The sequence below is a fragment of the Suillus subaureus genome (genome assembly GCF_016647635.1).
Source record: "Suillus subaureus strain MN1 chromosome Unknown BJ212scaffold_17, whole genome shotgun sequence".
In the NCBI taxonomy this organism is placed as follows: Eukaryota; Fungi; Basidiomycota; class Agaricomycetes; order Boletales; family Suillaceae; genus Suillus; species Suillus subaureus.
Genome location: NW_024538573.1, coordinates 761,266 through 789,261, shown reverse-complemented (window position 1 = coordinate 789,261; position 27,996 = coordinate 761,266). Strand labels below are relative to the sequence as shown.

At 47.7% G+C, this 27,996-nt stretch overlaps 14 protein-coding genes across 14 annotated transcripts; 3 read left to right on the top strand and 11 right to left on the bottom strand.

Annotated features, from left to right (window-relative positions):
- Positions 1-3,483: 3,483 nt before the first annotated feature.
- Positions 3,484-5,059, bottom strand: BJ212DRAFT_1356725 (uncharacterized protein). Its single transcript, XM_041335713.1, has one exon. The coding sequence runs from the start codon at positions 4,936-4,938 to the stop codon at positions 3,763-3,765; it is 1,176 nt and encodes a 391-aa protein (XP_041192970.1). The 5' UTR covers positions 4,939-5,059; the 3' UTR covers positions 3,484-3,762.
- Positions 5,060-5,442: 383 nt separating this feature from the next.
- BJ212DRAFT_214497 (uncharacterized protein) lies at positions 5,443-7,349 on the bottom strand. Its single transcript, XM_041342672.1, has 2 exons — positions 6,962-7,349; positions 5,443-6,904 (listed from the first exon to the last, which is right to left on the bottom strand). Exons 1-2 carry the CDS (start codon positions 7,160-7,162, stop codon positions 5,570-5,572), a joined length of 1,536 nt encoding a protein of 511 aa, XP_041192969.1. The 5' UTR covers positions 7,163-7,349; the 3' UTR covers positions 5,443-5,569.
- Positions 7,350-7,468: 119 nt separating this feature from the next.
- On the bottom strand, positions 7,469-10,255 carry BJ212DRAFT_1481234 (heterokaryon incompatibility protein-domain-containing protein; the record flags this gene model as incomplete). The annotated part of the gene is made up of 2 exons (XM_041340228.1): positions 7,469-8,927; positions 10,065-10,255. The coding sequence occupies 2 exons, from the start codon at positions 10,253-10,255 to the stop codon at positions 7,469-7,471; spliced, it is 1,650 nt and encodes a 549-aa protein (XP_041192968.1).
- A 322-nt stretch (positions 10,256-10,577) lies between these two features.
- BJ212DRAFT_1299975 (uncharacterized protein) lies at positions 10,578-11,498 on the top strand (the record flags this gene model as incomplete). The annotated part of the gene is made up of 5 exons (XM_041332949.1): positions 10,578-10,744; positions 10,839-10,898; positions 11,059-11,075; positions 11,148-11,212; positions 11,352-11,498. 5 exons carry the CDS (start codon positions 10,578-10,580, stop codon positions 11,496-11,498), a joined length of 456 nt encoding a protein of 151 aa, XP_041192967.1.
- Positions 11,499-11,657: 159 nt separating this feature from the next.
- Positions 11,658-12,053, top strand: BJ212DRAFT_1481233 (uncharacterized protein; the record flags this gene model as incomplete). The annotated part of the gene is made up of 1 exon (XM_041340227.1): positions 11,658-12,053. One exon carries the CDS (start codon positions 11,658-11,660, stop codon positions 12,051-12,053), a length of 396 nt encoding a protein of 131 aa, XP_041192966.1.
- Positions 12,054-12,719: 666 nt separating this feature from the next.
- BJ212DRAFT_1481232 (uncharacterized protein) lies at positions 12,720-14,284 on the bottom strand (the record flags this gene model as incomplete). Its single annotated transcript, XM_041340226.1, has 3 exons — positions 12,720-13,544; positions 13,588-14,028; positions 14,084-14,284. The coding sequence occupies 3 exons, from the start codon at positions 14,282-14,284 to the stop codon at positions 12,720-12,722; spliced, it is 1,467 nt and encodes a 488-aa protein (XP_041192965.1).
- Positions 14,285-14,298: 14 nt separating this feature from the next.
- BJ212DRAFT_1577305 (uncharacterized protein) lies at positions 14,299-15,910 on the bottom strand. The gene is made up of 2 exons (XM_041342193.1): positions 14,430-15,910; positions 14,299-14,367 (listed from the first exon to the last, which is right to left on the bottom strand). The coding sequence occupies exon 1, from the start codon at positions 15,573-15,575 to the stop codon at positions 14,574-14,576; it is 1,002 nt and encodes a 333-aa protein (XP_041192964.1). The 5' UTR covers positions 15,576-15,910; the 3' UTR covers positions 14,299-14,367; positions 14,430-14,573.
- Positions 15,911-17,028: 1,118 nt separating this feature from the next.
- Positions 17,029-18,390, bottom strand: BJ212DRAFT_1504894 (uncharacterized protein). The gene has a single exon (XM_041341616.1). It carries the CDS (start codon positions 18,099-18,101, stop codon positions 17,046-17,048), a length of 1,056 nt encoding a protein of 351 aa, XP_041192963.1. The 5' UTR covers positions 18,102-18,390; the 3' UTR covers positions 17,029-17,045.
- Positions 18,109-18,390, bottom strand: BJ212DRAFT_1272018 (uncharacterized protein; the record flags this gene model as incomplete). Its single annotated transcript, XM_041330993.1, has 1 exon — positions 18,109-18,390. One exon carries the CDS (start codon positions 18,388-18,390, stop codon positions 18,109-18,111), a length of 282 nt encoding a protein of 93 aa, XP_041192962.1.
- Positions 18,391-18,617: 227 nt separating this feature from the next.
- Positions 18,618-20,279, bottom strand: BJ212DRAFT_1299972 (uncharacterized protein; the record flags this gene model as incomplete). Its single annotated transcript, XM_041332948.1, has 9 exons — positions 18,618-18,686; positions 18,891-18,982; positions 19,059-19,218; positions 19,387-19,433; positions 19,492-19,586; positions 19,681-19,722; positions 19,773-19,789; positions 19,866-19,927; positions 20,204-20,279. The coding sequence occupies 9 exons, from the start codon at positions 20,277-20,279 to the stop codon at positions 18,618-18,620; spliced, it is 660 nt and encodes a 219-aa protein (XP_041192961.1).
- Positions 20,280-21,410: 1,131 nt separating this feature from the next.
- BJ212DRAFT_214253 (uncharacterized protein) lies at positions 21,411-23,755 on the bottom strand. The gene is made up of 3 exons (XM_041342671.1): positions 22,843-23,755; positions 22,714-22,783; positions 21,411-22,660 (listed from the first exon to the last, which is right to left on the bottom strand). The coding sequence occupies exons 1-3, from the start codon at positions 23,382-23,384 to the stop codon at positions 21,605-21,607; spliced, it is 1,668 nt and encodes a 555-aa protein (XP_041192960.1). The 5' UTR covers positions 23,385-23,755; the 3' UTR covers positions 21,411-21,604.
- BJ212DRAFT_1481229 (uncharacterized protein) lies at positions 23,677-24,111 on the top strand (the record flags this gene model as incomplete). Its single annotated transcript, XM_041340225.1, has 3 exons — positions 23,677-23,693; positions 23,743-23,899; positions 23,953-24,111. The coding sequence occupies 3 exons, from the start codon at positions 23,677-23,679 to the stop codon at positions 24,109-24,111; spliced, it is 333 nt and encodes a 110-aa protein (XP_041192959.1).
- Positions 24,112-24,661: 550 nt separating this feature from the next.
- BJ212DRAFT_1299969 (uncharacterized protein) lies at positions 24,662-25,405 on the bottom strand (the record flags this gene model as incomplete). Its single annotated transcript, XM_041332947.1, has 3 exons — positions 24,662-24,988; positions 25,011-25,175; positions 25,352-25,405. 3 exons carry the CDS (start codon positions 25,403-25,405, stop codon positions 24,662-24,664), a joined length of 546 nt encoding a protein of 181 aa, XP_041192958.1.
- A 1,519-nt stretch (positions 25,406-26,924) lies between these two features.
- On the bottom strand, positions 26,925-27,488 carry BJ212DRAFT_1481227 (uncharacterized protein; the record flags this gene model as incomplete). The annotated part of the gene is made up of 2 exons (XM_041340224.1): positions 26,925-27,332; positions 27,384-27,488. 2 exons carry the CDS (start codon positions 27,486-27,488, stop codon positions 26,925-26,927), a joined length of 513 nt encoding a protein of 170 aa, XP_041192957.1.
- Positions 27,489-27,996: the final 508 nt, after the last annotated feature.

The window sequence follows — 27,996 nt, the reverse complement described above, 5'->3', positions numbered from 1 at the left end:
TCCCTATGAGGAAGCGATTCTTTGTAACCTCTCTAGGAGGAGAAGACGCTATCCTGGGAATGACTTGGCTAAAGAAGGAAAACCCAGATATTGATTGGACTAGTCAAGAAGTCCACTTAAGGGAGCATACCCTGAAAAAAGCAATGATTGAAGAAATCGAAGATGATGAAGATGTCTTTTATGACACACTAGAAGAATTAGAACCAGAGTGGGACCCTGCTAACGAAACTCTTCCACACCTTCTAGATCCCATCAACGACGATGACGATTTTTACACTTATATCCAGAAAACTGACAATATCTCCCAGACACTCGCCCAGGACGCTGCCAAACCAAAGAAAACCTTCAAAGAACTCGTACCCGAAGAGTTCCGTCAATACAAGGATGTATTTGGTGATGTAGCTAATGGTACCCTTCCTCCAGAACGAAAATACAACCACAAGATTGATCTCAAGGAATCCTTCGAACCACGGAAATGCAAGATCTATCCACTTAACGCCAAAGAAGATAAGGCCATGAACGATTTCATAGACAAACATCTCGCCAAAGGGACAATTGTTCCTTCCGAATCCCCTCAATCTTCTCCATTCTTCTTTGTCGGGAAGAAAGACAGTTCCCTCTGACCCTGCCAAGATTACCGCTACTTGAACAAACACATGGTTAAGAATAACTACCCTTTACTGCTAATCTCCGATCTTATAGATAAGCTAAAGGACACCAAGATCTTTACCAAAATGGACATTCAATGGGGATACAATAACATACATATGAGAAAAACAGATCAATGGAAGGCAGCTTTCGCCACTTCCAGAGGACTTTTTGAACCCATGGTCATGTTCTTCGGAATGTGTAACTCACCCGCTACCTTTCAATCCATGATGAACGACCTGTTCAGAGATATGATCCAGGAGGGGTGGATTATCATTTATATGGACAACATACTAATCTTTTCAAAAGACGACAAAACTCACCGAATCCACACTCACAAAGTACTTCAACGACTCCATGACAACCTCCTCCATCTCAAACCCAAAAAATGCACTTTCAACATAACCGACATCGAATACCTCGGCATGATCATTAAACCCGGTTCTATTGCCATGGACCCTGCCAAATTAAAGGGTATATCCAAATGGAAGACTCCCACGAAAGTGAAGGAAGTCTGATCATTCCTCGGATTCACTAACTTTTACCGACGGTTTATTGCTGACTATTCATCGATTGCTAGACCCTTAATAGACCTAACCAAGAAAGACGAAGAATTCTCTTGGACATTCGAGCGTGAGGAAGCTTTCAATAAGCTGAAGCGTATTTTCACCTCATCTCTGATCCTCCAGATACCCGACAAAGACTCTCCTTTTGCAATCACTACTGACGCCTCATTATATGCCACTGGCGCAGTACTACTTCAGAAAAATGACAATGGAGACTGGCTCCTGTGTTCCTTCTTATCCCAATCCTTTAATCCGGCCGAATGAAACTATCAGATCTATGATTGAGAGTTACTTGCTATTGTCCGTGCTTTGAAAGCATGGAGACATTACCTCCTTGGATCCCCCTTCCCTGTAACCATACAAACTGACCATAAAAACCTTACATATTTTAGGGATGTACAAGACCTTAACCGCTGTCAAGCAAGATGGCAGACATTCCTTTCTCAATTTGAACTCCAGATTCAACACGTACCTGGAAAAGAACTAATTATACCAGATCTCCTATCCCGTAGAACGGATCACCTTCCAGACGATAGTGTCAAAAAGGACAACATTAGCATACAACTTCTCCCTGACTCAATGTTTATCAACATCATTGACACTTCTTTTATGGACAGATTACATATTTCATCCTCTATAGACCCGGTAGTACACACAGCACTTCAAGTGCTCACAGACTCCTCCATACCCCCTCCTCTCCATTCCACTCTTTCCGATTGGAAATTGAACAACAGAATTCTCTCATTTAAAGGACTTACTTACGTACCCCCTGGAGATCTCTGGCGAGAACTCACTTCCCTCCACCACAACTCCCCCACTGCCGGACATCCTGGACATTTTAAAACACAAGAACTCTTATCTTGCGACTACTGGTGGCCTGGTTTAGCCACATTTGTCAAGAATTTTGTAGATGGCTGTTGCATCTGCCAACAGAATAAAGTAAACATGCACCTGTCTACCCCTCCACTATTCCCTATCCCCGCACCTATATCTAACTGACCGTTCACTCATTGCTTGGTAGACATTATTACGGACTTACCCTTATCCGATGGCTTTGATAGCATCATGGTTGTGGTCGACCACAGACTTTCGAAGGGGGTAATCTTCACCCCTTGTCTTAAAACTATTGACGCTGAAGGTGTCGCGAACATTTTCTTCTCTAAAGTTTTCTCTAGATACAGACTTTATGATAAAATTATCTCTGACCACGGACCTCAGTTCGCTTCCCGATTCCAGGTCGAACTTGGAAAACTCCTCGGATACAAGAATTCCCTCTCCACCGCCTTCCATCCTCAGAGTGATGGAGAAACTGAACGAGTTAACCAAGAACTCGAAGTCTATCTCCGGATCTTCTGCACTAATGACCAAACCGGTTGGGCACCCATGTTGCCATTAGCCAAATTCATTCATAATTTGTGCCACCATTCAGCATGTGGAACTTCTCCCTTTTACCTCATGATGGGTTATCACCCACATCACCTCCCCGATTCCCATCTGAAATCCGACATCCCTAATATTGAACAAAGACTCTCATTACTTAATAAAGCATGCGATGAAGCACTAGCCGCTCATGAACTCACACAAAACACCATGCATCAACGAATCACGTCTAAATTCATACCATTCACTAAAGGCAATAAAGTATGGCTCGAAGCCAAGAACCTTCATCTCAGATACCCAAATTGGAAACTCGCTCCTAAACGCGAAGGACCATTCACCATAACCAATGTATTATCTCCCATAACTTATCAACTTGCACTCCCCGTGCAATGGCGCATTCACCCAGTATTTCACACCACTCTCCTTTCTCCTTATAAAGAGAACGATATTCACGGCCCTAATCATATTCCGCCTCCACCTGACTTGGTTGATGGTGAAGAAGAACATGAAGTTGAAGCGGTCGTCGGACACTGCAGATCTTCATCTCGACGACAATATTATGTAAAATGGAAGGGATTCCCGAGTTCCGAGAACAAATGGATGAAAGAAGCCAAACTAGGTAATGCTTCTGACCTTCTTACTAATTATAAACGATCGCATCATCTTCTTTGATAGTAGTCGGTGCCTACTACCCTTACAACGGGGGTAATGTTACAGTCCTATTATTTTCCTTTCACCCCTTCACTTATTCACGATTACTGATCATTCTTAGACATTCTATAACATTCTATCGTACAATTCTCTTTTCATTTTCTGATTCGATATTTACTTTTAATCTCTGATTCATTTATTGAAGCTCCACTTCAATCCCTTTATATATACTCTATCTCTTATGCTTGTATTCTTTAACTTGACCTATGCAGACCAGGGCCTGCAATATACTGCTTAACTCGCACGACTCATACATAGGTGTATGCTAAGATCATTTGTTTTGGTCAAGTCGTTCTCACAAATGCCAAGCGTAACAGACAGAGGCAAACCAAACATTAGGTCAGTCCTAGACATGCTAGGTACTGTATATATGGTCAAAAGTGGTGATTCTTCGAGCATAGCCTATAAACAGTCAGACCATGTTTCGATACTCCGCTCCCTTGCAATGCTGAAGCCACTAAGCATCATATTGACTGTCGCCCATTGCCCCCATGTCCAACTTCCTCTGAGCCGTCGTATTCATTGGGGGTTTCTCCCAACAAGCAAGATCGACCCGCTTCAAGTAGGGGGAGAGGCCGCTAATGATGAGAGCCGCGTCCACCGGGTGTTTGATGCGTGAATTTCCCAGAGAGAAAAACTTGAGACGCTTATTGCAGCGTCCGCCCCCGGGGCACTTGAGATCTATGCCGTCCGACTTGGTGGTATCTATGACAAGAGCGAGCAAAGTCAAAGCGGGACAGGACCAAAGCAAACTAATTAGTCCATGAAATGTTGGTACTCTGATAGTGCTGTCGAAGATGACACAGCTGCCGATTTTGAGGGTCTGGAGCTTAGGCCGGGCTCTCGCCAGCCGGCACAGTGCCTTGTCAGACATCGAAATGTTACCGGTCCCTTCTATAAGCAGGTGAGTTAGATTGGGAAATGCGTACAATGGCGTGAAGGCGCCAGATTCTATGCGTATATCCCTCGAATACTCCATGCTGAGAGAGAAGTATTCAAGTTTGTCGTGACCGTATCTCTCCTTGAGGATGGCGAGGAATTTGGATATCACCGTGGATGCATGTATCTGGGACATGACGTCGACCTTGACTTGTTTGCTTTTGAGGACTTCAAGAGAGCTGAAAACATTCGAGGCATGCTCAATTGTCTGGGTAGAGAGGCTGAACCATTTCAAACCATCGAAGCCAGGGAACTGAAAACGTGGATTTTCGTCCCAAGCTGATGATGACTTCAAATCTAAGCTCAGTGACCGCATAGCTTGTAGCTTCATGACATGCTCCGTGATCTCGCTTCCTACATCCCATATCGACAATGTGTGAAGATAACGGAGCTGAGAAATAGGCCATGCGATGAAGGGTGAAATTTGATGCAACAACTTGAGGTCATCGCTTTGATGTCGAATGCGCATGGTCACGTTTTGGAGGTAAGGACACAAGGTCCCGAGAGATGAAAGGACAGAGAGGAAGGTAGAGTCGGAGGCTGAAGAAATCTCCAAGTGTAAGACCAGCATGGACGGTACCAGAGCCATGCGCGAAAACGGTGCAAAGATGTGTGTTCCATCAGCATGCCATGTCAATTTACGAAGATTCGGAAACCAAGACGCAGGTGTCGAAGAACTGGACAACATTAGCATACTGAGGGGCTCAATAACCTCCGAGGGGATGCCTTCTTGTGTTACAGTGATCGAGTGCACGCGGGACGAGTATTCGAAAAGAGTGTCCCACAGCTTGCTGTCAATAGGTTTTTGTAATACCTGCGCAAATGAACTTAGTCTGGCCCATGATCATATTGAACTAGGAGACTGACCACGCGATCCTGGTCAATGCTGAACAGGTCACTTGGTAAACATCTGACGAATGGCTCCACATGTGGATGCAAGTGCAGGAAGCGATCTGCGATGAGTGTACGAGCTGATGGTGTATATTACTTCGAGGTTTGTCAATGCCGGGTGCATGACCAACGGCAGTGACAGATTCAAATTGGACTGTTCTGTCATACTCAAGAGATCATCAGAAAAGTTTGGCGTAGATTGGGTGCAGGGGTGATCATGACTGTCGAAAGAAGGAAGCAATTGGTCACCTGATCCTGCATATGCTAGGCTTGGCCCGCTGCACCATGGACTTTCCAAGTTCATATATACATTGGAAACAAGAGAAAGAGAACTTGACAATTAGTATGCGAGCCCGGTATACAACGAAACATATGCTGGGTCAAGTCGCACATACTATAAGTACTGTAAATTTCAAGCGCAGTTATGTAGACGGTCATGCTTCAATGCCCCGCTCCCTCACAACGCTGAAACCACTAAGAAAGCTGTTCACTAACACCCATTGCTCCATCATTGGCTCTTTCTGATATGACGAAGACATCAGTTTCATCATATCCCACCAAGCAAGATCGACCTGGCCAAGGAGGGGGAAGAGGCCGCTGAGGATGAGAGCTACATTCAGCGGGGACTTAATGTGTGAGTTTCCGAGGGCAAGGAATTTGAGGTGCTTGTTGCAAAGACCACCACCGGGGCGTTTGAGGTCTATACCGTCCATCTTGGTGGTATCGATGACAAGAGAGAGCGAAGTCAGAACAGGACAGAGCCGAAGCAGCTTTATAAGTCCGTGGAAGGTGGGTACTGTGGTGGCATTGAATGCGACATAGCTGCTGAATTTGAGGACTTGGAGCTTAGGCCAGGCTCTCACCAGCTGGCACAAATCCTCGTCAGACATGGAAATATTGCAGACCTCATCAATAAGCAGGTGAGTTAAATTTGGAAATGCATGCAATGGCGTGAAGATGCCCGATTCTGCGCGGCCGCTCCCCGAACACCCGACGAGAGACAAGTATTGAAGTTCGACGATGTCGCATCTCTCCCGGAGGATGGTGAAGAATTGGAATAGCATCGTGGATGCACTTGCAGAGGATTTTGCAACCTGGGACGTAAAGCTGACCCTGACTTGGCTGCTTCCGACGACTTGAAGGGAACTGAAGAAGTTCGAGGCGTGTTCAATTGTACGTGTAGAAAGGCCCAGCCATTTCAAACCATGGAAACCGGGCAATTGCCAACACAGGTTTCTGTCCCAAGCCAACGACGCCCTCAAGTTCAAGTCCAGTGATTGCAGAGCTCGGAGCTTCATAACGTGCTTGATGCCTTGACTTCCTAGATCCCATACCGACAACGTGTGAAGATGGTGGAGCTGAGCAATAGGTTGTGTGATGAATGGTGAAATTTGATGCGACAAGTCGTTGGTTTCACATCGAATGCGCATGGTCATGTTCTGGAGGTGAGGGCACAAGGTCCCGAGAGACGAAAGGACCGAGAGAAAGGCGGTTGAAGCTGAAAAAATCTCCACATGTAAGACCAACATGGACGGTACGAGAGCCATGCGCAAAAACTGTGCAAAGATGTATGTCCCTTCTGCATGCCATGTTAATTTGGAAAGGTTCGGAAACAAATGCGCAGATGTCGAAGGACAAGACAACATCAGCACACTGAGGGGCTCGACAACTGTCGAGCAACGTTTTTGTGTCACAGTGATCGAGTGCACGCGGGACATGTATTTGAAAAGGGTATCCCACATCTTGCCATCAACAGGTCTCTGTAATACCTGTGCAAGTAAATTTGGTCTGGCCCACAATAATCATATTAGAACTACGGTACCCACCACACGTCCCTGATCAATGCTAAACAGGTCACTTGGCAAACATTTGACAAGTGGCTCCACGGACTGCAGATCCCTCCACAAGGCATTGAGTGCTGGGTGCTCAAATTCACGGCATGTGGACGCAAGTGCAGGAAGCGATCTGCGTTGAGTGAATGAGCTAATGGTGTGTATTATTTCGAGGTTTGTCAACGCTGAGTGCATGACCGACGGACGGTAATATTAATGATGAGTTCAAGCTTTGGATTGTCCCAAGAACTGACAAAAATAGTTTCGGAGTGACTGTCGAAAGAACAACAGTGGCAGCGCTCACATGTTAACATTGAATGATATCACCAAGCATAAGTCAGTAAAAACAGCTGGTATCTTCAAGAAAACCGGGTAAATTGCCACGATCCACTCCCCGCATGATCATTCTCCACCATGACTCCGATTGCACTAGCCCGAAATTTCGTGCTATCATGCACAACAAGGCACAGGCACGTCCTCCCATGACTTTCAACTGGCAATCTATGCAGTCCGCGCCTGTCCTGTTCCACTGTGGGTAGGTACCACTGTTGTTCCACCCTGGGAGCGCATCACGACCAACTGCGCATTTTTCCAAACCTTTGCTGCCATGGATGCATAAGCCGTGAACCCGTATCCTCTCGTATATGGCTTTTCTCCCACCAAATCATCCTCTGAGTCCTCCAATTTGAACGTGCCGTCGATGTATCCAGTCGCCAGGTTGAGCAATGCCTGAGCCAGCCCAGATCCTCCCACGGCTCTATCGATGTCGCACGCCAATCCAACGTGCAGGCCAAATAATAAGTTCCATATGTCTTCGGGGCTGTATGACAGCTTTTGGAACACGTTGATAATTCCCTTGATGTCTTCCGGTTGTGATTGCCATCTTATAACGCCAGTCGACCGATGCGGAATGCGAACACCAACGGCCCCTCTACGGACAACTGACATCTGAGGAACTTCTACGGAACGCCATTCCGTGATAGCACTGGCAGGGGTTGCTAACACAGTTGCAGGTACGGGCACCATAGACATTCCTTCACATGTGGTGTCTCTGTCGACTAAGTGGCTCCATCTCAGCCAGGAAAAGTCCCCTTTCAAGCTGGCTTTGTCCACAAGGTCAGCGAACACTTTCTCCACTGGAAGCCGATAGTCAGGCATGATTGTCTCTAGATGACATACACCAAGCAGAGAGTACGCCATGTCATGAGTGACGGTAGATTGGCGCCTCCACACGCTCGACATAGCTGTCCCGAGCGGCATGTATACCTTCATCGCGTCCGACATGGAATGAACCGAGTCCCAAAAACTGGATAATTGCCCCAGTAAGTTGTCTTTCTTCTGTGTCGCTGCCCGTCGACTAATTGGGTGAGAGATTTTGAGGACGTCGGAAATGGGTATAGTTTCCTCTTTCTCTCCCACCAAAAACGTTGCGCGGTTAAGAACTGCCTCTTGGAACGTCCAGACACGCGTCCACCACCTGCTGCTGAATAGCTTGTGCAGCGCCTTATTTGAGCCTTGGGAAGCAAACATGTACATCCCGTGCGTGTCTCCAGCGTGTTCAAGTGCACGGAACCCATCTAAATCTATCATTCCGGTTCCGTGCTCCACGACTCTGCTTGTCGTTTGGTCTATCTCCGGTACAAGGCATAACACTGCTGTGGCCCCACGGTATATATCTGCCATCTTTGCAAGCTCAACCATCTTTACTGGTTCGTTGTCCTGGTCAATGCAGATTGCATCGATCCACAGAGCATATGAGGCGTGTTTCGAGAGTCGGTCGGCGATGTGTAATGCTTGCTCTGTGACCCGCCTGCCTTCCCATTCTTTGAAAGAAGGACGGGTGTCCCACACGTAACTAATTGCGATGTAAGGTTCAGCAGAAGATGCAGAGTCAACCAGCTTTCCATCCCGGATGCAGTTCCGGGGTCGCGCATAGGTCGTAGTGGCCTTGACGTTGCTCCTAGGATTGTCTTCGACTTTGGTTAGCTTCACCACAGGTTTGTACCATACTCAGCGTTTTTGATAATCCGATGCCATGTCAAGTATGTTGTCTTTCGTTCTGTCACGTTCTTGTGGTCTCTCAAGTACGCTCTGCACCTAGGGATGGCGGCATTATGCTCTATCATCATTCCGCATTGATGGTGCTCGTTTTCGCACTTCCAAATGTTCATTTGAGAGGTTCTGGGGCAGGTTGGCCCATCTGCATGCATTTGATCAAATATTATCGAATCAAGCGCCAGCGGAGTCACAATGGTACGCAAACAACCGATGATCCCTTTCACCACCTTGCCTCAAGGCAGGATAGATTGGATTTGAGAACCAGCCCAGTAAGTACTTAAAACAATAACAAATTGTCTTCGATGAATGCGAAACAGTTTGTAGCAGCAAGTATTCGGGGTCCTACAGAGGATCTGAAGACGAAGTTGCCACATTTGTGTCAAAACTGAGCGCGACTGTTAGGGAAATGTGTGCGACTGTCAAGCTTTCCATACCTACTTACAGCTCGCCTACAACTTTCAATTTGTCTCAACAACAGTCATTTTCGCAGTTACCCTGCGCCTGTCTCTTCCAAAGGATTTCGAGATATCATGCGTCGAACGTCTTGGCATCGTCTTCCATGGTGAAGCTGAATCAAGCTAAGATGTTTTGTTTGTATTTGTCCAGAATATCGGCCCGTACACTGTCAACCTCTCGAGTACCAAATTCCCCTCTCATATCCAATTTTTGTGATTGGACATCCTAGACCTCAAGGTACTTCCCCATATCTGACTTGACCGCGAGCTTCTTGGAATCTGTTGAGAATCGGACTGCGCCTACATTATCAATGCCCTCGAAGGGACCGGCTATGAGTACTGAGTTTTCCGGTGTACAAGTTCCATATCTGCACTGTAAAATCGCGTGCACCACTCAACAGCAGCGTGTTGTCCATGAAGATATCAATGCAGGTGATCCTTTGTGAGCTTGAAGTTTTTTCACAATCCCTGTCTCGAGCTCACAGGCTTTCAGCTCCACATGGTCATGATCCCCACCACCAGTGACAACCCATTGACCATCCCTTGATACCACTACTACCCATACCTCCTTCTCGCAAACATACCTCGCTTCCTCAACCTTCTTGCCCGCCTTCAGATCCCATTGCCGAACGGTCTTATCATAAGATCCACTGATCATTCGTTGGCTGTCCGGAAAACAGGATATAGATTGAGTATATCTTCCGTGACCCTTCAAAATCATTGGTGGTGTCAGAATCGATTTCGTAGCGGCTGCCTTTATGGATGAGGAAGCCATGGCTGTCTCCGCCAGTGAAACTGTGATGTAGTCAAGTATGGGAAAGGTATTCGTTGGATACGTTCAGCGGTGTGAAGGTGAGATCTCCTGGTATTAGTGTGCTGTATGACTGAGTTGGCAGCGATTCGAAGATGGGCCCCCTAGTAAAGCCACACGTCAGTTCATCCGCGCTGGAAGTCCAGATGAAAATTTGGTGCTACTCAGAGGTTAGCAGCGAAGAACTCGAACAATGAATTCTTAAATGTGAGAACTGTTGACCTTGGGCACCGTCTTGCATATGCCTCAATCTGTGTATTACACCCTGAATCCGTCCATTTGTCACATGTGTGCTTCTCTTCGCTTCTCGGATGGCCAAGGCAGTGTCATTGCTAGAGCGACGACCAGTATCATGATGGTCGTTCTTCTGAGGGAGTACATCACTGACGGTTCAACGTTAACTTGGGAGCCCAGAGACACTCGTCGAGTTTTGATTTCACTTCTTGATATTCGGTCCGTGTTCTAGCTTGCATCAATATTAGAGCAGGAAACTGAGAATGGCGTATTGTTTCCAACTTGAACAAGAGATGACTCTGTTGAAGTTCAGGTGCGTCAGCACTAAGAATGTAGTGGAGAAGTTATCAACGAAAAGGGGTTTGGCCCTTCAGTGCGTATGGTAGGAATACGAGGAGGTGCCAAGGAGAATCAAGGCCTGATGTTCGCGAGTGCTTTCATACCTATCAAATCAAAAACTCAACACTACATTAGGGCGAAATAAAGGTTACAAATGCAAACATTCAACTCAAACACCAATTCATCCGTCCCAGGTACCCTGCAGAACATTGTAAGTGCTCGGTTTGGGAGGTATTGGCATCTGAATATAATAATAAACACTCACTTTAGCAGTTGGATGTAGTCATGCACAAGGTCTCAGGCCGAAACGGTGTCAGCTATCGTCATCGGCAACTTGTCGAAGAGAAGGTCAAGATTGTCCTGTCCAACAATTCGGCTATTTGACGCCTCCCCACGGAAATCCTCGCCCAGATCTTCCTTTATTGCATACCAGAAGATGGAAAATGCACGCCCGCACCATATCTGGCCCCCATGCTGTTGACCACAGTATGTCGACGACGAAGGGAGGTTGCTCTGGACATGCCAAGTCGATGGCGCAGACTGCGATTGGAAGTCGGTCACGGTGACTAGCAGCAGAGAGCTTTCTGCTACGACTCCTACCTCAAGCGATCACAAGGATGTGAACTCTCATTGATGCTTGAGGGCCATGACATTGACTGGACAGAGCTGCAAAGCCTGCTCCAGCCATACATTGATTAAATTTTGTCTCTATCTGTTGGATTTTTCTCCAATTGCGGCTCTTTGGTGCTGACGTCGACGGACTTCCGCGGACTCAAGGAGCTGGTTATATACAATGGCGCCAGGTTTCAATCTTGTACCAGCTGTCGTTCGCTCTATTGCGCAATTGCCGTTTAGTACGCGCAGTCTCAAGTTAATGGACCTGTGGCCTGACTTCGAGTTGTTATCTGACTTCAATCCTTTCGCATGGCCCAGTCTCACAAATCTTGAGATTGCGGTAGATGAACTAGACTGCATCCCCTATTTGCTCTGTGTATGCCCCAACCTCTTGTCTTTGACGGTGGTTGGACTATTCGCGGTTGAGACCAAGGAAGTCTTCTTCGATGCCATCATACTCCCCAGGCTACGTGCGCTCGAAGTTCGCAATTCAGGACAATGGCCTCATGAAGACTTCAAGACGTTTTTGACACGGTCACAGTGTCCCCTGGAGAGCTTGACCTTCGGCGATTGAGTGCTGATAACAGAACAGCAGCGAGCAGAATATGTTACCCTTTTTCCTTCTCTCGAATTAGTAGCAGACCCTATGCGTTCAGCGTTTTACTTTTAACTTGGACAGACAATTGTTACTACGCACATATTTCACGAAATTACAGGCATATCTGCGGACGTAGAGGGCATACTGCCCTTCTCTCTCCAAAACATACTGTCATATGGCAACAAAAGGGGTATTTTTCCTTTCAATCTACACATGTCCTCTCTCACAGTACTTTGGCCTGGGACGCAATGAACTGTCGTGCTTGACATACTCTAGATCTTACGGTAGCCGTTGATCAGGTAGTTGGTCAATGGTGCCACATCGTTCAACGTTCATTGGACGAAATCCTTCCGTTTGGTCTGTTTCACCACCAGGAGACTCCCAGCCATTTTGACCAGCATGGAGTTCACGGACGCGAACTTGTGACCTTGCATCAAAAAAAAAGCGACCTTCGAAGCATAACCGTTCAATTTCACGTTGGACTGTCATTAATCCAGCGTCTAAACACGATATTCACAAGCTGCAAGAGACTGAACGAAAAACATAAAGCTGCCGTACCGGGGAGCTGATCGATATTCGTGAATTACCAACTATCCCAAGTACTGTATACATCAAAAAGTGTAAGCAATGATTCAACATAAACTAGAGATCGAAACAAACGCATGCTTCAATGCGCTGCTCCCTGACAAGGCGGAAGCCACTAAGAAAGTCATTAACTAATGTCCATCTATCCGAAGTCGGACCACCAGGATCGACCTTCTCAAGGCTCGGGAAGAGGCCGCTGAGGATGACAGCCACTTTTATCGGGGACCTCACGGGTGATGCTCCGAGGGCGAGTAATTTGAGATGCTTGTTGCAAAGCCCGCCGCCGGGGCACTTAAGATCTATGCCGTCCAACTTCGTGGCATCGATAACAAGGGAGAGGGAAGTCAGCGCAGGGCAAAGCGGAAGCAACCGTATTAGCCCGTGGAATGTGGGTAATGTAGTGGTATTACAGTTGCTCAATTTGAGGACTTGGAGCTTAGGCCAGGTTTTCACAAACTGGCATAGCTCCTCGTCAGACATCGAAATATTGTAACCCTCCTCGATGACCAGCTGTGTTAAATTGCGAAATGCATGCAATGATGTGAAGATGCCCGATTCTGTGGGCATCTTCTTCCGCGAATGAATGAGAGAGAAAGATTCGAGTTTGTCGTTATCACATTTCTCTTGAAGGATGGTGAGGAACCGGGAGAGCATCGCAGACCCACTGGCTGAGGACCCTGCAAGCTGGGGCGTGAAGTCGAAGCTGATCCCCCTGCTTCTGACAATTTGAAGTGACCTAAAGAAGTTCGAGGCGTGCTCAATAGTACGAGTAGAAATATTCAACAATTTCAAATCCTGGAAGCCGGGGAGTTGCACTTGCGACAGGGTGTCCCAGCTCGATGATGCGGTCAAGTCCAAGGATAGTGACTGCAGAGCTCGCAGCTGCATGAGGCTACTCCATCCCTTTGTGACCTAGGTCCGATACCGACAATGTATGAAGATGATGGAGCTGGGAAACAGATTGTATGATAAAGGGCGAAATTTTACGCAACAAGTTGTCCGTTGTACGTGTAACTTTCACGGTCATGCGCTGGAGATGAGGACAGAAGGTCCCGAGAGACGAAAGGACAATGAGAGCGGGGGAGGAAGTTGAAGGGATCTGCAGGTTCAATTCCACTAGCGAGGGTACGAAAGCCATGCGCAAGAACTCTGCAGTGAAGCGGGTTCCGTCATCGTACAATGTTAATTTGTGAAGCTTCGGAAAAAAGGATGCAGGTGTCGAAGGACAAGCCAGCATTATCAAACTAAGAGCCTCAGTCTGAAGATTTGCCGAACTATATAGTTCTGTCATAGTGATAGAGTGCACGCATGACGCATACTTGAAAAGAGTATCCCACGCCTTGCCATCAGGAGGTTTCTGCAATATCTGCGCAAGTGAACTCAGTCTGAAGCTTACAAGGATATAAAATCAGGACACTCACTATACATCCATGCTCGCTGCCAAACAGACCTCTTGGTAAACAGTTGACAAGTGGAATCACGGAGTCCAGATTCCTCCAGAGGACCTTAAGTGCCGGGTGCTCAAATTTGCGGCATGTGGATGCAAGTGCAGGAAGCGATCTGTGTTCCACGTATGAGCTAATCGCGCATATTACTTCGAGATTTTGTAAAGCCGGATGCATGGCTCATGAATATGATTAGATATATGGTAGGGACACTTGCAAAGTTGCATATATAAAGGTGTTCGTGATAACCAAGAAAAAAACTGCAAGCTTATTCAATTTATATTTATAGTTATAATTATCAGCGCTAAGTACTTACTATGTACCCCCCCCAGGCTCGCACGTGGTCCTCAGTCGGCCACTCTTACCACCCCCTCCTCATTTTCAGGGCTTTTCAGCGTCTTCAATTGGCTATCCAATATCGCGGCCTTCATGAAATGCCCATGACCTGGCACGTCCCCACCCACTTTCACATTACCATGCGGCTGCCGTCCTCTCCAGACGTTTGTGGCTGTGGGATATCGCTCGTATCAGCATCCTGGACCTCATGTTGCGCAGCCAGCTTCATTATCGCTCCCTTTGATATGTGCGGCCACTGTCCGAGCATCACCTTCGGCCTCGGCAGGATTGGAGGCTTCGCCGTATCGAACATGACAGCTGCTGCTGCCAGGGACATACGTGGCTCCGAAGGCTTCAACAAGGGTTGGCTGAAGATTTTGCCCTGACTTCGGGGGACTGTCTGAGAACTCACTATCTGTTCAACTGCATCTGTTTCCTTCTGTTCTTTTCCCTTCTCCTTGCCCTTGTCTTTCACCTGGACGGGGAAATTCGATGGCACAAGCAGCCTGCTGGTCTTGGCGAGTGATGATACAGTTGGCGCCATGAGGGTAGAGTCATGTGCTCGAGTCGTGCCAGTGGTTGTACCTCTTAATTTGCCAACGAGAGAAGTCTTCGTGCCCTTGGAAGATACACTTCCTACGCTATTTCTTCGCGAAGCAACGCCGAGCGACAAAGCGGAGTTGCTCCTATGGCGAATGGCTTCACGGTCTTTAAGCTTCTTCGCTTCCTCCCCTTTCCTCTTTGCTTCCTCAACAGCATTGATGCGAACACATTTAGATTTCTGCACATCTCGGTCCTCCTCTTCGCCGTCATCATCGTCACCAAATCTTCTTGATACGACTTTCTTCAAAACTGGGCGTAATCTCAATGAAGTGGAAGGAACGCGATCCTTCTTCACCACAGTGCTCGACTTGCGTGTCTTCCTAGTGATTTGGACAGGCCCAGTTGTACTCTTTCGCTTGCCCGAGACAAGCGCAGATTCTGCATTAGATGGCGTCCCACGATGCGCAGCATAGTGCTCTATGATGCTGGGCATCTTCTTGAATTGCGCTTGGTGTTCTTTATCGAATAGCTTACTCGCACTAACTTGCTTCTCCTGCTGCGGGTCGGCTGCAGTAGACTGTCCTGACATGGACCGTTGCTGGTATTCCAAGATGACAATGTCTATTCTTGCGATGCCCTCCGATTAAGGTGCGCGTTTGAAAAATGGTGCTGAGGATTAGGAGAATCAAAGACAAAGGCTCGGAGTGGTTTATGCCCAGGTTGCTTGCAAGTTGCGTATTATTTCGAGATTTGGCAAGGTCGGGCACATCATGAAGATGTATATAACAATACTTATTAGACAGCCAGGCTCGTGTCGTAATGCACCTACAAAGTTCCATGAACATGTATGTCTTTGTGTAGCGGGCTCTTGGACAAAGAACAAAGTCGATCTCCCGTAATCAGACCACCTCGTTCCTCCCTTTCAAGGGGAAACCAAGCCGTTAAGCTAGGGCTCCGCCACTAGTGCATCTCTGCCTTACTATTGAACTTGTCTACATCGGGGAGACCCCCTACAGACAGGCACATTTTTTGGCAGAACGAGGAGAGTTCCTTTATATAATGCTAATGTGAGAGTGAGCAGATGTATTCTCTCTGACCAGGGCTACTAATGGTTACCTTGCCCTTTGATCTACATACCTTTGAATCGCCCTTCTGTACAGCGTGTTCAAGCCGACCCTGTTGGCGTCGTCGGATGATGTTCACGTGTCATCTTGGCAGATTTGCGTGTTTTTACACAACTGGCGCACATAAAATCCGATGTCCGAATCAATATCGGTCCACAATTGATATTGATGGTTTGCGCATTTATTACACCCTGGTCGATCAATCAAGAAATACTATACAATGACAGCAGTCATGAGAATGAGCACGAAACCTGAATCGTTGCTTCCCTAATGTTGATTGCTTGCATATCGCTGAGAGTTTGACTTGTTAAATGAGATGCGAGGTCAAATTTACCTCGCTCTAATTACGATGTCTGATTGTGTACTCAACAGACACGCAAGTAACCCAGAGTAACCATCCGGCCTGTCTTATGGTGACGTCAAGGACACGAGCTTGTTCTAGTGGCCACTGCAGTACCAGCGACTGGGCAGCATCGCGGATGTGTAGCAGTCTCAGGTGGTTGCTCCTGGCAAGGCTTCTGGTATGAATAATAAGAGCACAGAGCACGTTTCCGAGTACTTATAATTATAAAGATTGTATAGTGAATTAAGCATACAACTGCATATAGTCAAAAAGTATATCGGATGATTCACGCGTACCATAAAAATCAGATAAACACAATCAAGTTACGATGTGCCCGGGTCGCTCCCTCACAACACTGAAACCACGAAGAAAGCTATTGACTAATGACCATTGCTCCATCGCCGACTTCTTCCGGGGTAGTAGTCACAGCATCAAGGGAACTGTATCCCAACAACCAAGATTGACCTGCCCGAGGTGGGGGAAGAGACCGCTGAGGATGAGAGCCACGTTTAGCGGGGAATCGATGATTGAATTGCCAAGGGAGAGGACTTTGAGATAATTGTAAAAATGTTCACCGCCGGGGCTTCTGAGGTCAATCCCATCTAGCTTGGTGGTGTCGGTGACAAGAGCGAGCGAAATTAGAGCGGGGCAGAGTCGAAGTACACGTATTAGCCCATGGAATGTAGGCACTGCGGTAGTATCCGAATCGATGATGACACAGGCTGATTCTGAGGACTTGGAGCTTAGGCCAGGCTCCCGTCAGGTAGCATAGCTCCTCGTCAGACATCGAAATGTCACAGCCCCTCCCAATGTCCAGATGAGTTAAATTGCTAAATGCGCGTAATGATGCGAGGACGCCCGGTTCTGTACGTATCCCCGGCATCCTGTTTGAAAATGCAATGAAAGTAAAGTGTTCGAGTTTGTTGTTGTCACATCTCTTTTGGAGGATGGCGAGAAACTGGGATAACATCGGGGATACACGTGCGGGGGACTGTGCGACGCGAGGGGTGAAGCTGACCAAAACTTTTTTGGTTCTGATGACCGTAAGTGAACTCAAGAAGTTCAAGGGGCGCTCGAATGCATTGACATCAAGACCCAAAAGATGCAAATTTTGAAAGCCCGGGAGTTGCGAAGGCGAACGTACGTCCCAAGCTGACGATGACGATGTCCTGAAGTCCAGCCTTATCGTCTGCAGAGCTCGTAGCAGCATCATGTGCTGGATTCCCTGGAATCCTAGGTCCCATACTTCCAAATTACGAAGATTGTGGAGCTGGGAAATAGGTTGTATGATAAATGGTGAATTGTTAGGAGACGGCTCGTCGATTGTACGGTGATATCTTAAATTCATGCTCTGAAGGTGAGGACATGAAGTCCCAAGAGACGAAAAGACCGAGAAAAAGGCGGGGGAAGCCGAAGAAACCCGTACGTTCAAGGACAATAGGGAGGGCACAAAAGCCATGCGCAAGAATTCTGTAGCGCCGTGGGCAGTATCGGCATGCCATGTCAATTGACAGATGTTGGGAAATAAGGACGCGGGTGCCAAAGGACAAGACAATATTATCAAACTGAGGGGCCCGATAAATGTCGAGTCGCCGATTTGTGTGATAGAGTACACGCGGGATGTGTATCTAGAAAGAGTGTCCCACATCTTGTGATCAAGAGGTTTCTGTAGCACCTGCGCACGTGAACTTAGTTTGGACTCTGAAGCTCGCAATCATATGATAACTGTGACACACCAAACATTCACGATCGATGCCAAACAGGTCGCTTGGTAAACATTTGACAAGTGGCTCGACGGACTGCAAATCCCTCCAAAGGACATTAAGTGCTGGGCTCTCGAAGGCACGGCATGTGGATGCAAGTGCAGGAAGGGATCTATGTTCTGTGTGCGAACTAATGATGTCTATCACTTCGAGAATTTGCAAGGCCGGATGCATGACCAATATTTGGAGATTGGAAGTACTAGATGTCGATGAGGCTCGAGTTGGAGGGCACTTGGCAAGTTAAACAGTTCGTTGTTGTGCTGAGCTCGTCTCAGACGTCTCTCGTATATAGGTGCGCGTCACTTTAGTAACCGTATTAGCCAAATCAGTCTCAGGTAAACACAAACCCTAACCCAATGTAGTTCGTATGCCTCTCTGCGTGCTGAATGGACTCAGCGATGTTAGACAGTAGATTTTGCTGCGCAGATGTTGCTGTTTATAATATTCGCCCAACTCCACTCTTGACGGGTCTGAGTACAAAGGATGCTCAATTTCAGGTCGAACAATTCACTTCTACGAAGTACATGTCCTATGAACCTGTCCCAGAGACATTGACTCGTATCTCTGACTGGTGGGGGGTCATAGTATTTTGGGTGGCCAAATCATCCTTCTTGCAAAGAAACACTTATCAGTGATGCCGCTGTTCTTCTCCATACTCGAGAGCCCTCTCGCACCTGGTCTATCGACACCGTCGCCACCCCCTCCTCATTCTCAGGGCTTTCCAGTGTCTTCAGCTGGCTATCCAACATAGCAGCCATCATTCGGTCTATGAGCACGTCAGAAGCTTTCCCGAGAGCCCAGACACCTTTGCTTCCGACAGAGTTTCACTCCTTAGCACTGACCAGTGCTATACTCCTTCACAGGACTCGGCTGCCCACTACGCCCGACATAGTCTGAGGGGCTTCTCCGTCTCTGGCTCCACATGCAACCCGTGATCATCCCCAAGCTGACTGAGAACGTTCCTGACGGCCATTTTGCGAAGCCAAGGCTGGCGGCCTGCGTCTAGTGACATCGGATCGCAGGTGGAGGTTGATTGTCGCCCATGAACGTGCCCCCGAATGCGCTGCGCCGCGCCGAGAGAATGTAGATCGACCTATATCAGATATGCGGTGAGCATGTAATACCCAGTACAGTCGGGATTATAAGAAGTCAAAGAGGAAGTAGACATACCATCACCACCACGAATATCGCATCGCTCATGCCTCGATTAACAACACCTGCATGATTATCTCCTCCATCCTCGGTATATGTCGGCGCCTCGGAGCACACACTCACGCTTGGGGAGGAGACATAACGAATCGAGGTGGCGCTGCCACATACGACTGAACCGGTACCTCAAGATCGGTGTACCCGCGCGTACAAATGATATACTTTACACGTCAGTTGGTTAACCGGATATCTGGAAAGAGAATTCCAAGACGGGCGAGGAGCTGATGACCGGCGATGAAGACGTATTCTACATACTATATGTAGTAGTATGCGAGTAACTTGGAGACGTGTTTGGTCCTGGAGAATCAAGAGATCAACGCAACGCTTTGCAATTGAGTTTTACGGACCGTATATCCACCATAGTCTACACGTCATATATCATATCTGATGTCCATCAAAAAAGATCAGCGATACTTGACATGGACATATCGGTAACTTACTACACTTGCTGTACGGCGCAACACTGGTCCGTGTGCCGACTGTCGATGTGTTGCGACATGTACTGCGTTCAATCGAGTCGTCACTGAGTTCTGAGAGCACAAAGCAAAGGTATCAGTGCATCCTATCCCCATATGAAGACACTAATATATTTTCCTTGTGCTCTAAACAGCTGCAAAATGATGGAAGAGCACATTGGATAGGGACGAAAACAAAAGCAATAGATCGAAAAGCTGTAGCTATTAATTGGGAAACGTTACCATGCACGTTGATGCGAACGAGCACAGGTGTTATGTATGTATACTAGTTAGTAATATGAGCTGAAGGACTCGGAACGTACGACCACGGACATCTTTTTGTTTCCTTCTATAGGTTTGACCCGGAGTAGTAAGACGTCTGGCCATGGCCAGATCCATCATGGTCCCTGCAGGGCACGGTGACTGATCCGCAGTTGCGGTATTCATAGTACAGGCGCTGAGGCACAGCTGCAAACGTGGTTCACCTTCAATCAGTATCTTTGCTTCGAAAGTCCGATTGAGTCGTGGTGCCGAAGGTCAGCATCCCTCCACGTACGCGGTTCAAGTTAAGGGCCGGGCCCACTGTCCTCGGAAGTTCCTCCTGTATACATACTTAGCTCCGGGATATCCCTGGCCGCGATTCCCGGGTGTAGTCATAGGCAAGGCACATGTATAATCCTGGTGGGAGCTTGTACGTGGCCTCAGAATCATACCCAACGTTCAACTCAGCCAATCAATTTCTTAGCCCCATAATTTAAATAGTCACCAATAGCTAGTCCCCGTTCGAAAAACAAGGAATATTACTATGGCTATTACTGTAATCACCCAGCCCCACGGGCCAAGCCATCTTGATCAGTCTAAATGAAATCAATCCACAGGAATCACGATGTCACCCGCGGTTCGCCAAGCTTAGGATATTTCCCAGCACAAAGCTATCGTAAAAACACGACATCGAGAACGTGTTACTTCACTTAGTAATGAGCAAAACAACATCTTTTGATTGGCGTCGAGTCCATAAAACAAACATCCTATGTATATATGCGTCGAAATATATGTATGTAAGAGTGGGGTAAAGGTCGATATCAGCGCGTGGTGGTACGTTATGGCACGATCAATCAATTGAGGATATCAGGTACATGGTCAGTTGGAGAAGGAGTGGCTGCTTGGCTGACGGAATTAAAGAACAAAGATGTGTGTCAAAACAACAACTGAAAGAAGAAAAATGAAAATATAGCAAGCTTGGAATTAAATGCAAAGATATTTTCCTCAAGGGACTAATCAGAATTTCGTCGCGAAAAACTTCTATCATTATTGGCGTCACGTATGATATATCCATAAACAGGAAAAAGGAAGGACCGAGAATTTAACTGGGATTGGGTGGTGCGCGGGAGTGTGGGGGCGTTGAGAAATCGATGGCGTTGTACGCTGGTGGAGCTTCTTCGAGGTCCCCGTGCTCCTCGACCGCGCGCCGGTGATGGTGCCTTCGGGTGACGTTACGTACCCACCCTAGCACTTCATCAGGATCCTTCTTTGGACGGTTCCTACCCCGTGGTTGCTGTGCGGTTGATGGCCGTGCAGGCATTGTTGTTGATATCGGCGTTGAGACGACGTTGGACGAGTAGGTATAACGATGTCCCGTGGAGGGAGAGCGGGGTATAGAGGCAGGCGTTGGGGGAAGGGTACGTGCCAATGTGGGAAGGCGTTTGGGCCGAGTAGGAGGTGAGCTAGTAGGGGATGCGGGGTTTGAGGGGACGGTAGGTAATCGGCGGCGAACGACAGATCCCGAAGAAAGAGCACGGCTGCGAGACGGGGGTTGTATCGTCCACACTATCCATATCACTGTCTAGCAGTGTTGGTGGGACTAGCACTCCGTCTTCTGTGACCAACTGTGAACGCCTGCTGGTTGTGGATGGGATGGATGATAACCGGGGTGATGACCTAGATCGGTGAAGCCACGGCTGTGATACAGCAGGGGGGTGCCATGAAGACGGTGGTGCAGGAAGTTCTCGCCGTGTACCCGCACGTGGCGAGGGGGAGGGCTGGGATGATAATGGGATGTAATCAGATGTTGGAATGGGTGATATTGCTCCAGGGGACAGGCTAAGGGGAGCCGAATAACGGCTGTTGGTATTGATCCTTGGGACGGTTCTTTCCGAGTCGTCAAAGAATGTGGATGCATAGAAGCCAGTCGATGGTGCTGAACAAGGGGTCGCGGGACAGCACACAGACTCAGAGGAGATGCTTGCAGAGTCCCATGCGGTACCCGGGCGTGGAGGTAAGTCGAGACCGTCTGCACTATGAGGTCGTAATGATGGGTATAACGGTTCACCATATACAATTTTGCGCCATTGATTTATAGATGTGGGAGGGGGCGCTGCGCCGGAGATATCGAGTACATCTGCATCCTCATTGCAGCGAGTGTCGATTGCAGGGGTCTTGAGGGAGGGATATAGAGGTTCGCCGTACATGATTTTACGCCACTGACGTGCAGATGCAGGAGCGGATGTGGATTTAGGAAGGGATACGGAATCTCTTGCTGGGGTATTGAGTGAATTTGGGTTGTGCCTTAGAGTCATCCAATCATCGGGCTCTGTAACGAGTAGCAGAGCGGTGACGAAGAGGTTATCTAGTAATGAAAGGGATATTCCAGCGTGTTCTACTTGAGGAACTGATTGATGGACAAGATCAAGAGTCTCGAAAACTTTAAGTCGTGGATTGTTTTCGTCGTCTTGTAGTGTATCAAGTGATGCGATGAGTCGTTTACATGATGAAGTTGTGCACTTATGAGGAAGTGTGAGCATAAGCGGAAATATGTCATGAAAACGAATATTACCTGATAAGTGCGACCAGTTCGCTTCCACTTTAGCACATGGGGATGGTTTGGTAAGGTGAATTTACGGGAGCTGGTGGAATTAAAAAAAACAATAAGATGAGGGATTGAATAGATGAGGAAGGAGCATACTTTCCAAGGCTACCATACTTGAGGTAGCTGTCAGTGTCTTTCCAGCGAGGTTCACCCATCTGTATAATTGCACCGTGGGTATCCCTCCCCTTGCCCTTGAGAGGAAGATCCTTGGGCCAGCAAATATCTGCAATTTTTACAGAAGCATCCCAAGGATCTGAACGCCATATAGTAGTAGAAGAGCCGACTGTTTCGACTGAATATAGAGGAGTTTCTGCTACGAGGTCTGTAGCAACGGAATCTAGGAAAGAAGGAGAGGACAGCTTGAGTACGAGAAGAGGTCTCTGTTGGCGTCGAGAACCCATGTCGTCGCGAATTTCAAGGCGATGTAGGTAGGGGAAGATGGCAGACGGGTTAGAGGTAGATGGACCTGGAATGGGTCGAGGGGGGTGCTTATTCTTTGGACTTGTGACAGGATTTGACGATGATGAAGGAGAGGCAGTAGGAGGAAGTGAAAGACGTTGGATGGGTGGTGGAACGAAGGGGGAGAAAGACGGTTTGTCAGGATCACCGATGGAAAGGGACATAAGCGCCCGATGCATGACGATGAAAGTGGGTTACTAACTTGAATATCGATATGGAAGTGAGTGACACTATATGGTCACTCGGAACCTACCTTACACCGTGAGTTTAATCTCAGCGGTCCAACTGAGCTCACATCTCATAACATCCCACGGCATATACCGAACTAGCACAACGCCCAGTCGTCCGGGAGATGAGCGCTCACTTTGTGTTTATAACTCCGATTGAAATCAATATTGTCGCGTCAACACATACAAACATCGCCAACGCGCTCTTTTCCACACGATTGCCACTCACTGCCCATTTCCTATCATGTCTACCGAACCCAGGTATGTTCGGCAGCATGTTTTCGCTTGCCTAATCTGATCTTCGTTTTAGTTCCCCTGCAAAAAAAGACGCGACTACTGTCATAAAGTCTCCCGATTCAAAGGGGAAAAGTAAAGCAAAGGTCCCCGCTGAGGACATATCTATGGAAGAGGAAGAAGAAGAAGAGGAGGAGGAAGATGAGGAAGAAGGTGAGGAGGAAATGGAAGAGGTATAACTTTTATTAATTGATATCTCTTTGTGACACTGAAACTCTCATAACAGGAGGAAGAGGAAGATGAGCTCGAGGAAATTGACCCCAGCGCCATTGTTTCTCGTCGCACCCGTGGCGTACGCGTCGACTATACATCCGAGGAAGCCCTCGAAAAGGCCGGCCTCACAAAGGATGACCACGAAGATGACGACGACGACATGGAACATTAAGTGCCTCACGCCAGATTACTTTAATATCCTTATCGCTTTCCTATCGTCTTGGTCAATTATTGGCAAGGGGTGTGTGTAATATTGACTGTTAGAGGTACTCATACCTTCATATCGTTTCGTCTTGAAATTCACAAAATCCAATCCTACATCCTTGCTTGGCACTTTGTTCGCATGTCCGAATCTGTTTATCCTCGCACGTTGCTTCACTTCTGTCACGCGCCATCGCAATGGCGGCCCTCCGAGTACTACAAGTATTTTAGATGATCTAAAATGTTGATACTGGAGCCTGAAATGCGCAAAAAATACTAGTATTTGCATGACTGGATTTCTAAGACGATGCACGCATGTGCGCGTATAGGCTCACACAAAGTCAACCAATTACAACGTGTTAATGCTACACGATATCCCAGTTCGGGGACACCAATGAGTTCTGAATCTCACCAGGACGAGCCGGTGTTCTAGACAGGTTCTAGATTCGCCAACATTTCCATCAACTAGAACCTGCTGATTCCTTTGCTAGTGCACTCCTTGCCTCGTTCCTCCACCGTTCTCACAACAATGACTCAGACGGATGACTCGGAAGCGATTGAACCTCATCAAAGCCCAGGTTACATCTCAGTCGCCTGTCCTCGCCTTTCTTTTCCGCTCTTTGCCCGCCGACGGAGTCATAAACTCCACTGATGACCAAGACAAGCCAGCTCTTCTCGTGGCAGTCCTCATGCTGTCCCAATTGAACCTCAGTAAAGCCCAGGTGACATCTCGGCCGCCTGTCCTCACTCCTCTTTTCCGCTCTCTGCCCAACGACGACGAACTCTACTGATGACCGGGATAAATTTAACTGGTTCCTCTTGTTGTGGTCGTCATATTGTCCAAGTTGCTGTACAATGATAAGCAGGTACGTATCTCTTGGGTGTGCTGGGTCTGATGATTTCTTTGCATGCATCACATGTTGCTCGCCGACCGAAAACAGGGCGAAACGCATCAAGAATCTCAAACTGTGGGTTCGTGTAGTGCTGTTTCTCTGTTATGGGTCTCCTGGCACCGACGACGGTCGCAACATGGTTCTTTCACGATCTCATTGTAAGTACATTGTACAACTCGGGTCTCCCGAGAACAAATATTGGTCGGATATCAATAAAAATCAGGAAGGTGGGCAAACCCAACCAGTTTGTCTCGCGCGAAACATCAATTCTTCATCAGATACTGCTTAGTAGGCATGCTCAATCCTGGGGCAAGCAACTTTCGATTCCCATGCAAGCTCCGCTGACATGGCCTTGAACTCTTCGTCATACATGGCTGACTTGGCCTGGAGTTCTCGGCTGGCTTTCCACTAGGCATCAAGTTCCTCTAGCTTGCCAGCCAAGTGGCCCTGACCTTCTGTAGCTCGAGCCTCACTTCTATCTGGTTAGGCGTGCCTCCAAAGATTCAAGATATCTCATCTATGAAAGGGTTTTAGTCAAAGTTAACAATAAGAAGGCTGCCTTGAAACATATCTGCGTACCTATATACTATACTTGTTTTGTGCCTCGCGCTGGATTTGTGTGGTTCAGCAACATAGCAACTCCTAAACTCAGGCCCAGCAAAAATCGACAAGAATCAGGCCGATATAGGACGAATACATCAGGGGCCGTCGATTTTCTCGCTGTGTTTCGTGTTTGGCACTTTTCAAGACACGAAAAGATAGAGGTCGAGAGAAACCTTTTGGTATATCGATAGGTTTTCGTTCTGTTTGGTTGAATATATGCGCTTGGAAATCACTCTATCCGGCCTAGAAAATGGTATCGGTACAGATCTAATAGTATTGAATGAGTTATTGATGGGTATCGCTGTGAATCGTTTGTATTAGGGAGGTATTACAACAAGGGGGTCGCTGCTCGCGCCGTCCCGCCCCCTCGTGCCTCGCCCGCCATCCGGCCATCCCGACGCCAATGCTATCACGCACGCATCCACTGGGATCCCACGGCTAGTCATCGTGCTCAATCCCACTGCCCTTGCCTTGGAGCGTCGAAGAAGAGTCAACCTGTAGAAGAACCCAGTCAGTACAGTGGCTCATAAAACTAGTAGGCAGGATGGCATTCACCTCCACCGTAACTTTTCGCTTGTATTCCTAGTGTACTGCATTAGAAAGACCATAAGAGTGAATACTAGTACATGGCTTACGGTATCGCTGCGCCAACTCTGCTCGGTATCCCGCGTGGTATTCATCCTTGTCACCGGCGCCGCTCCCAGTGGGTCCAACCGAGTCGGGCTACAAAGCAAACCATTGTTAGTATGAGAATAGGTTATGATGAATACCAGAGAGTGGGTCCGGTGAATATGAGTTCAACATTGCCTTTAAGTTCTTCTTCCAACCAGGCAAAGTAAGAATTAGGGCAGCGCCATCGTGGATATGACATTTTCGGAAGCCCTGAATCATGTCCCATGTCCGTCCGAGTGTCCAGGATACTCGCTAAAATATTTGGAACAAGGAAGGACCAGTAATACTTCTACCGGACATGTGGTGTGTGCCTACGCTGGTCCTCGCTAAGAACAAAAAAGCCTCGACGTGACTCTTGTAGTTTCGCGAGCCGCTCAGTAGCGTCGACAGCGCGGTCCCAGTTGCGCTCATAGTCGTTGCACCAGAGAAGAATCGCAGTCTGAGAAAATGCAGGAGTCTACTATCGACGTCTATGTGCACACAAGGCCTCGAAACTGCATTGAAACTAGTGTACGGTCAATTAGGAACTGTCCGAGATTCACGGTAAATTTACAATGCGCCCAGAGACCTTCAGATTCACAGCGTGAATGAGGTCAAATAGGGTGAATGAGGTGAATTAGGTGGATTTCCACTCGTCCCAAGCAGAAGGGTTGGGGACAGACGAGGACAGGTTTTTAGCGGCAGCCTTCTTTGTTGGTGCGGAATCCGAGTGCGAAGGCTGTTTTCCGATTGAATCGAACAGTTCACGTAGGTAGGGTGCACGTAAATAGATACCGCTGGATGCTGCAAGCACAAACGAGTATTTTTCCGCTGCCTTAAACTGTGAAAGAGCAGCGGGACCATCCAACCAATCTGTGCCATCGTCAAACTCATCTTCTGAGTCCGTGTCCATGTCCACTGTTCTTGTTTCGGGTGGAGGAGGCATTCGGCTAGCGGGAGGCAAATCTTCGGCAGGATACTTGCCAAGGATAGTGGATTCCATATCACGCCACTTGACGAGAGGTTTGTACGGTGTTTTCAATTTCTGTGGAGTCACTGATGAGACCGAGAAGAACGCGCGAAAATTGTTACTCACATTAGAATCGAAACGATGCCATTGTTGGATTTTGATATGATCTTGAAGAGTACCAATTTCCTGCCTACTTCGGCGAGGAGAGTTGAGCCAAGTAATCGTTGACATGGTGCGTTCATCTGGCATGGATGTTGGAGACACTGTAGAACACGTCATTGGTTTCACTTTGAAACCAATGACATGTTCTACAAGGTCTTTCTATGCAAAGGCACCTGAACCAGGAAGCTTTATAGTGAGCGCCGCACTCATTAGAGGGGAGGTGAGGGATGAGAGAGAGCGCAAGGCTTCCGTAGATTAGTTTATGGATTCGAAGACGAATGGATTTCGCGTACGCGACGCTATCGGTTAATGAAGCGCAGAAGACGAGATTAGTTTGAGCGAAGTAGAGAGATTAATCAGAGTGACCACGAAAGACTAGTGACCAAGGAAACGTAAGGAGAGGCACGAAAAACTTGCAAGGACCGAGTTCCTCTCTCCAAGGACAACACTGGTAGTGACAGTAAGCGAAACAACTGCTCGTGATTATCCTGTTGTGCTATAAAGACAAGGGAATGGTTGTATTGAGCTGGGGTTGCGGCGGGGATGGATGTCATGGTGGGCGGATGAGAAGATGTGC

Excerpts from the sequence above, each read along its gene's own strand:
- BJ212DRAFT_1356725 (XM_041335713.1), bottom strand. The coding sequence starts at position 4,938 with ATGCTAATGTTGTCCAGTTCTTCGACACCTGCGTCTTGGTTTCCGAAT.
- BJ212DRAFT_214497 (XM_041342672.1), bottom strand. The coding sequence starts at position 7,162 with ATGCACTCAGCGTTGACAAACCTCGAAATAATACACACCATTAGCTCA. Across the intron at positions 6,905-6,961 it reads GCATTGATCAGGGACGTGTG|GTATTACAGAGACCTGTTGA; the intron begins GTGGGTACCGTA and ends TTACTTGCACAG.
- BJ212DRAFT_1577305 (XM_041342193.1), bottom strand. The coding sequence starts at position 15,575 with ATGTCAGGACAGTCTACTGCAGCCGACCCGCAGCAGGAGAAGCAAGTT.
- BJ212DRAFT_1504894 (XM_041341616.1), bottom strand. The coding sequence starts at position 18,101 with ATGTGGGACACTCTTTCTAGATACACATCCCGCGTGTACTCTATCACA.
- BJ212DRAFT_214253 (XM_041342671.1), bottom strand. The coding sequence starts at position 23,384 with ATGCATCGGGCGCTTATGTCCCTTTCCATCGGTGATCCTGACAAACCG. Across the intron at positions 22,784-22,842 it reads AAGTATGGTAGCCTTGGAAA|CTCCCGTAAATTCACCTTAC; the intron begins GTATGCTCCTTC and ends TAATTCCACCAG. Across the intron at positions 22,661-22,713 it reads GAACTGGTCGCACTTATCAG|TGCACAACTTCATCATGTAA; the intron begins GTAATATTCGTT and ends CTTCCTCATAAG.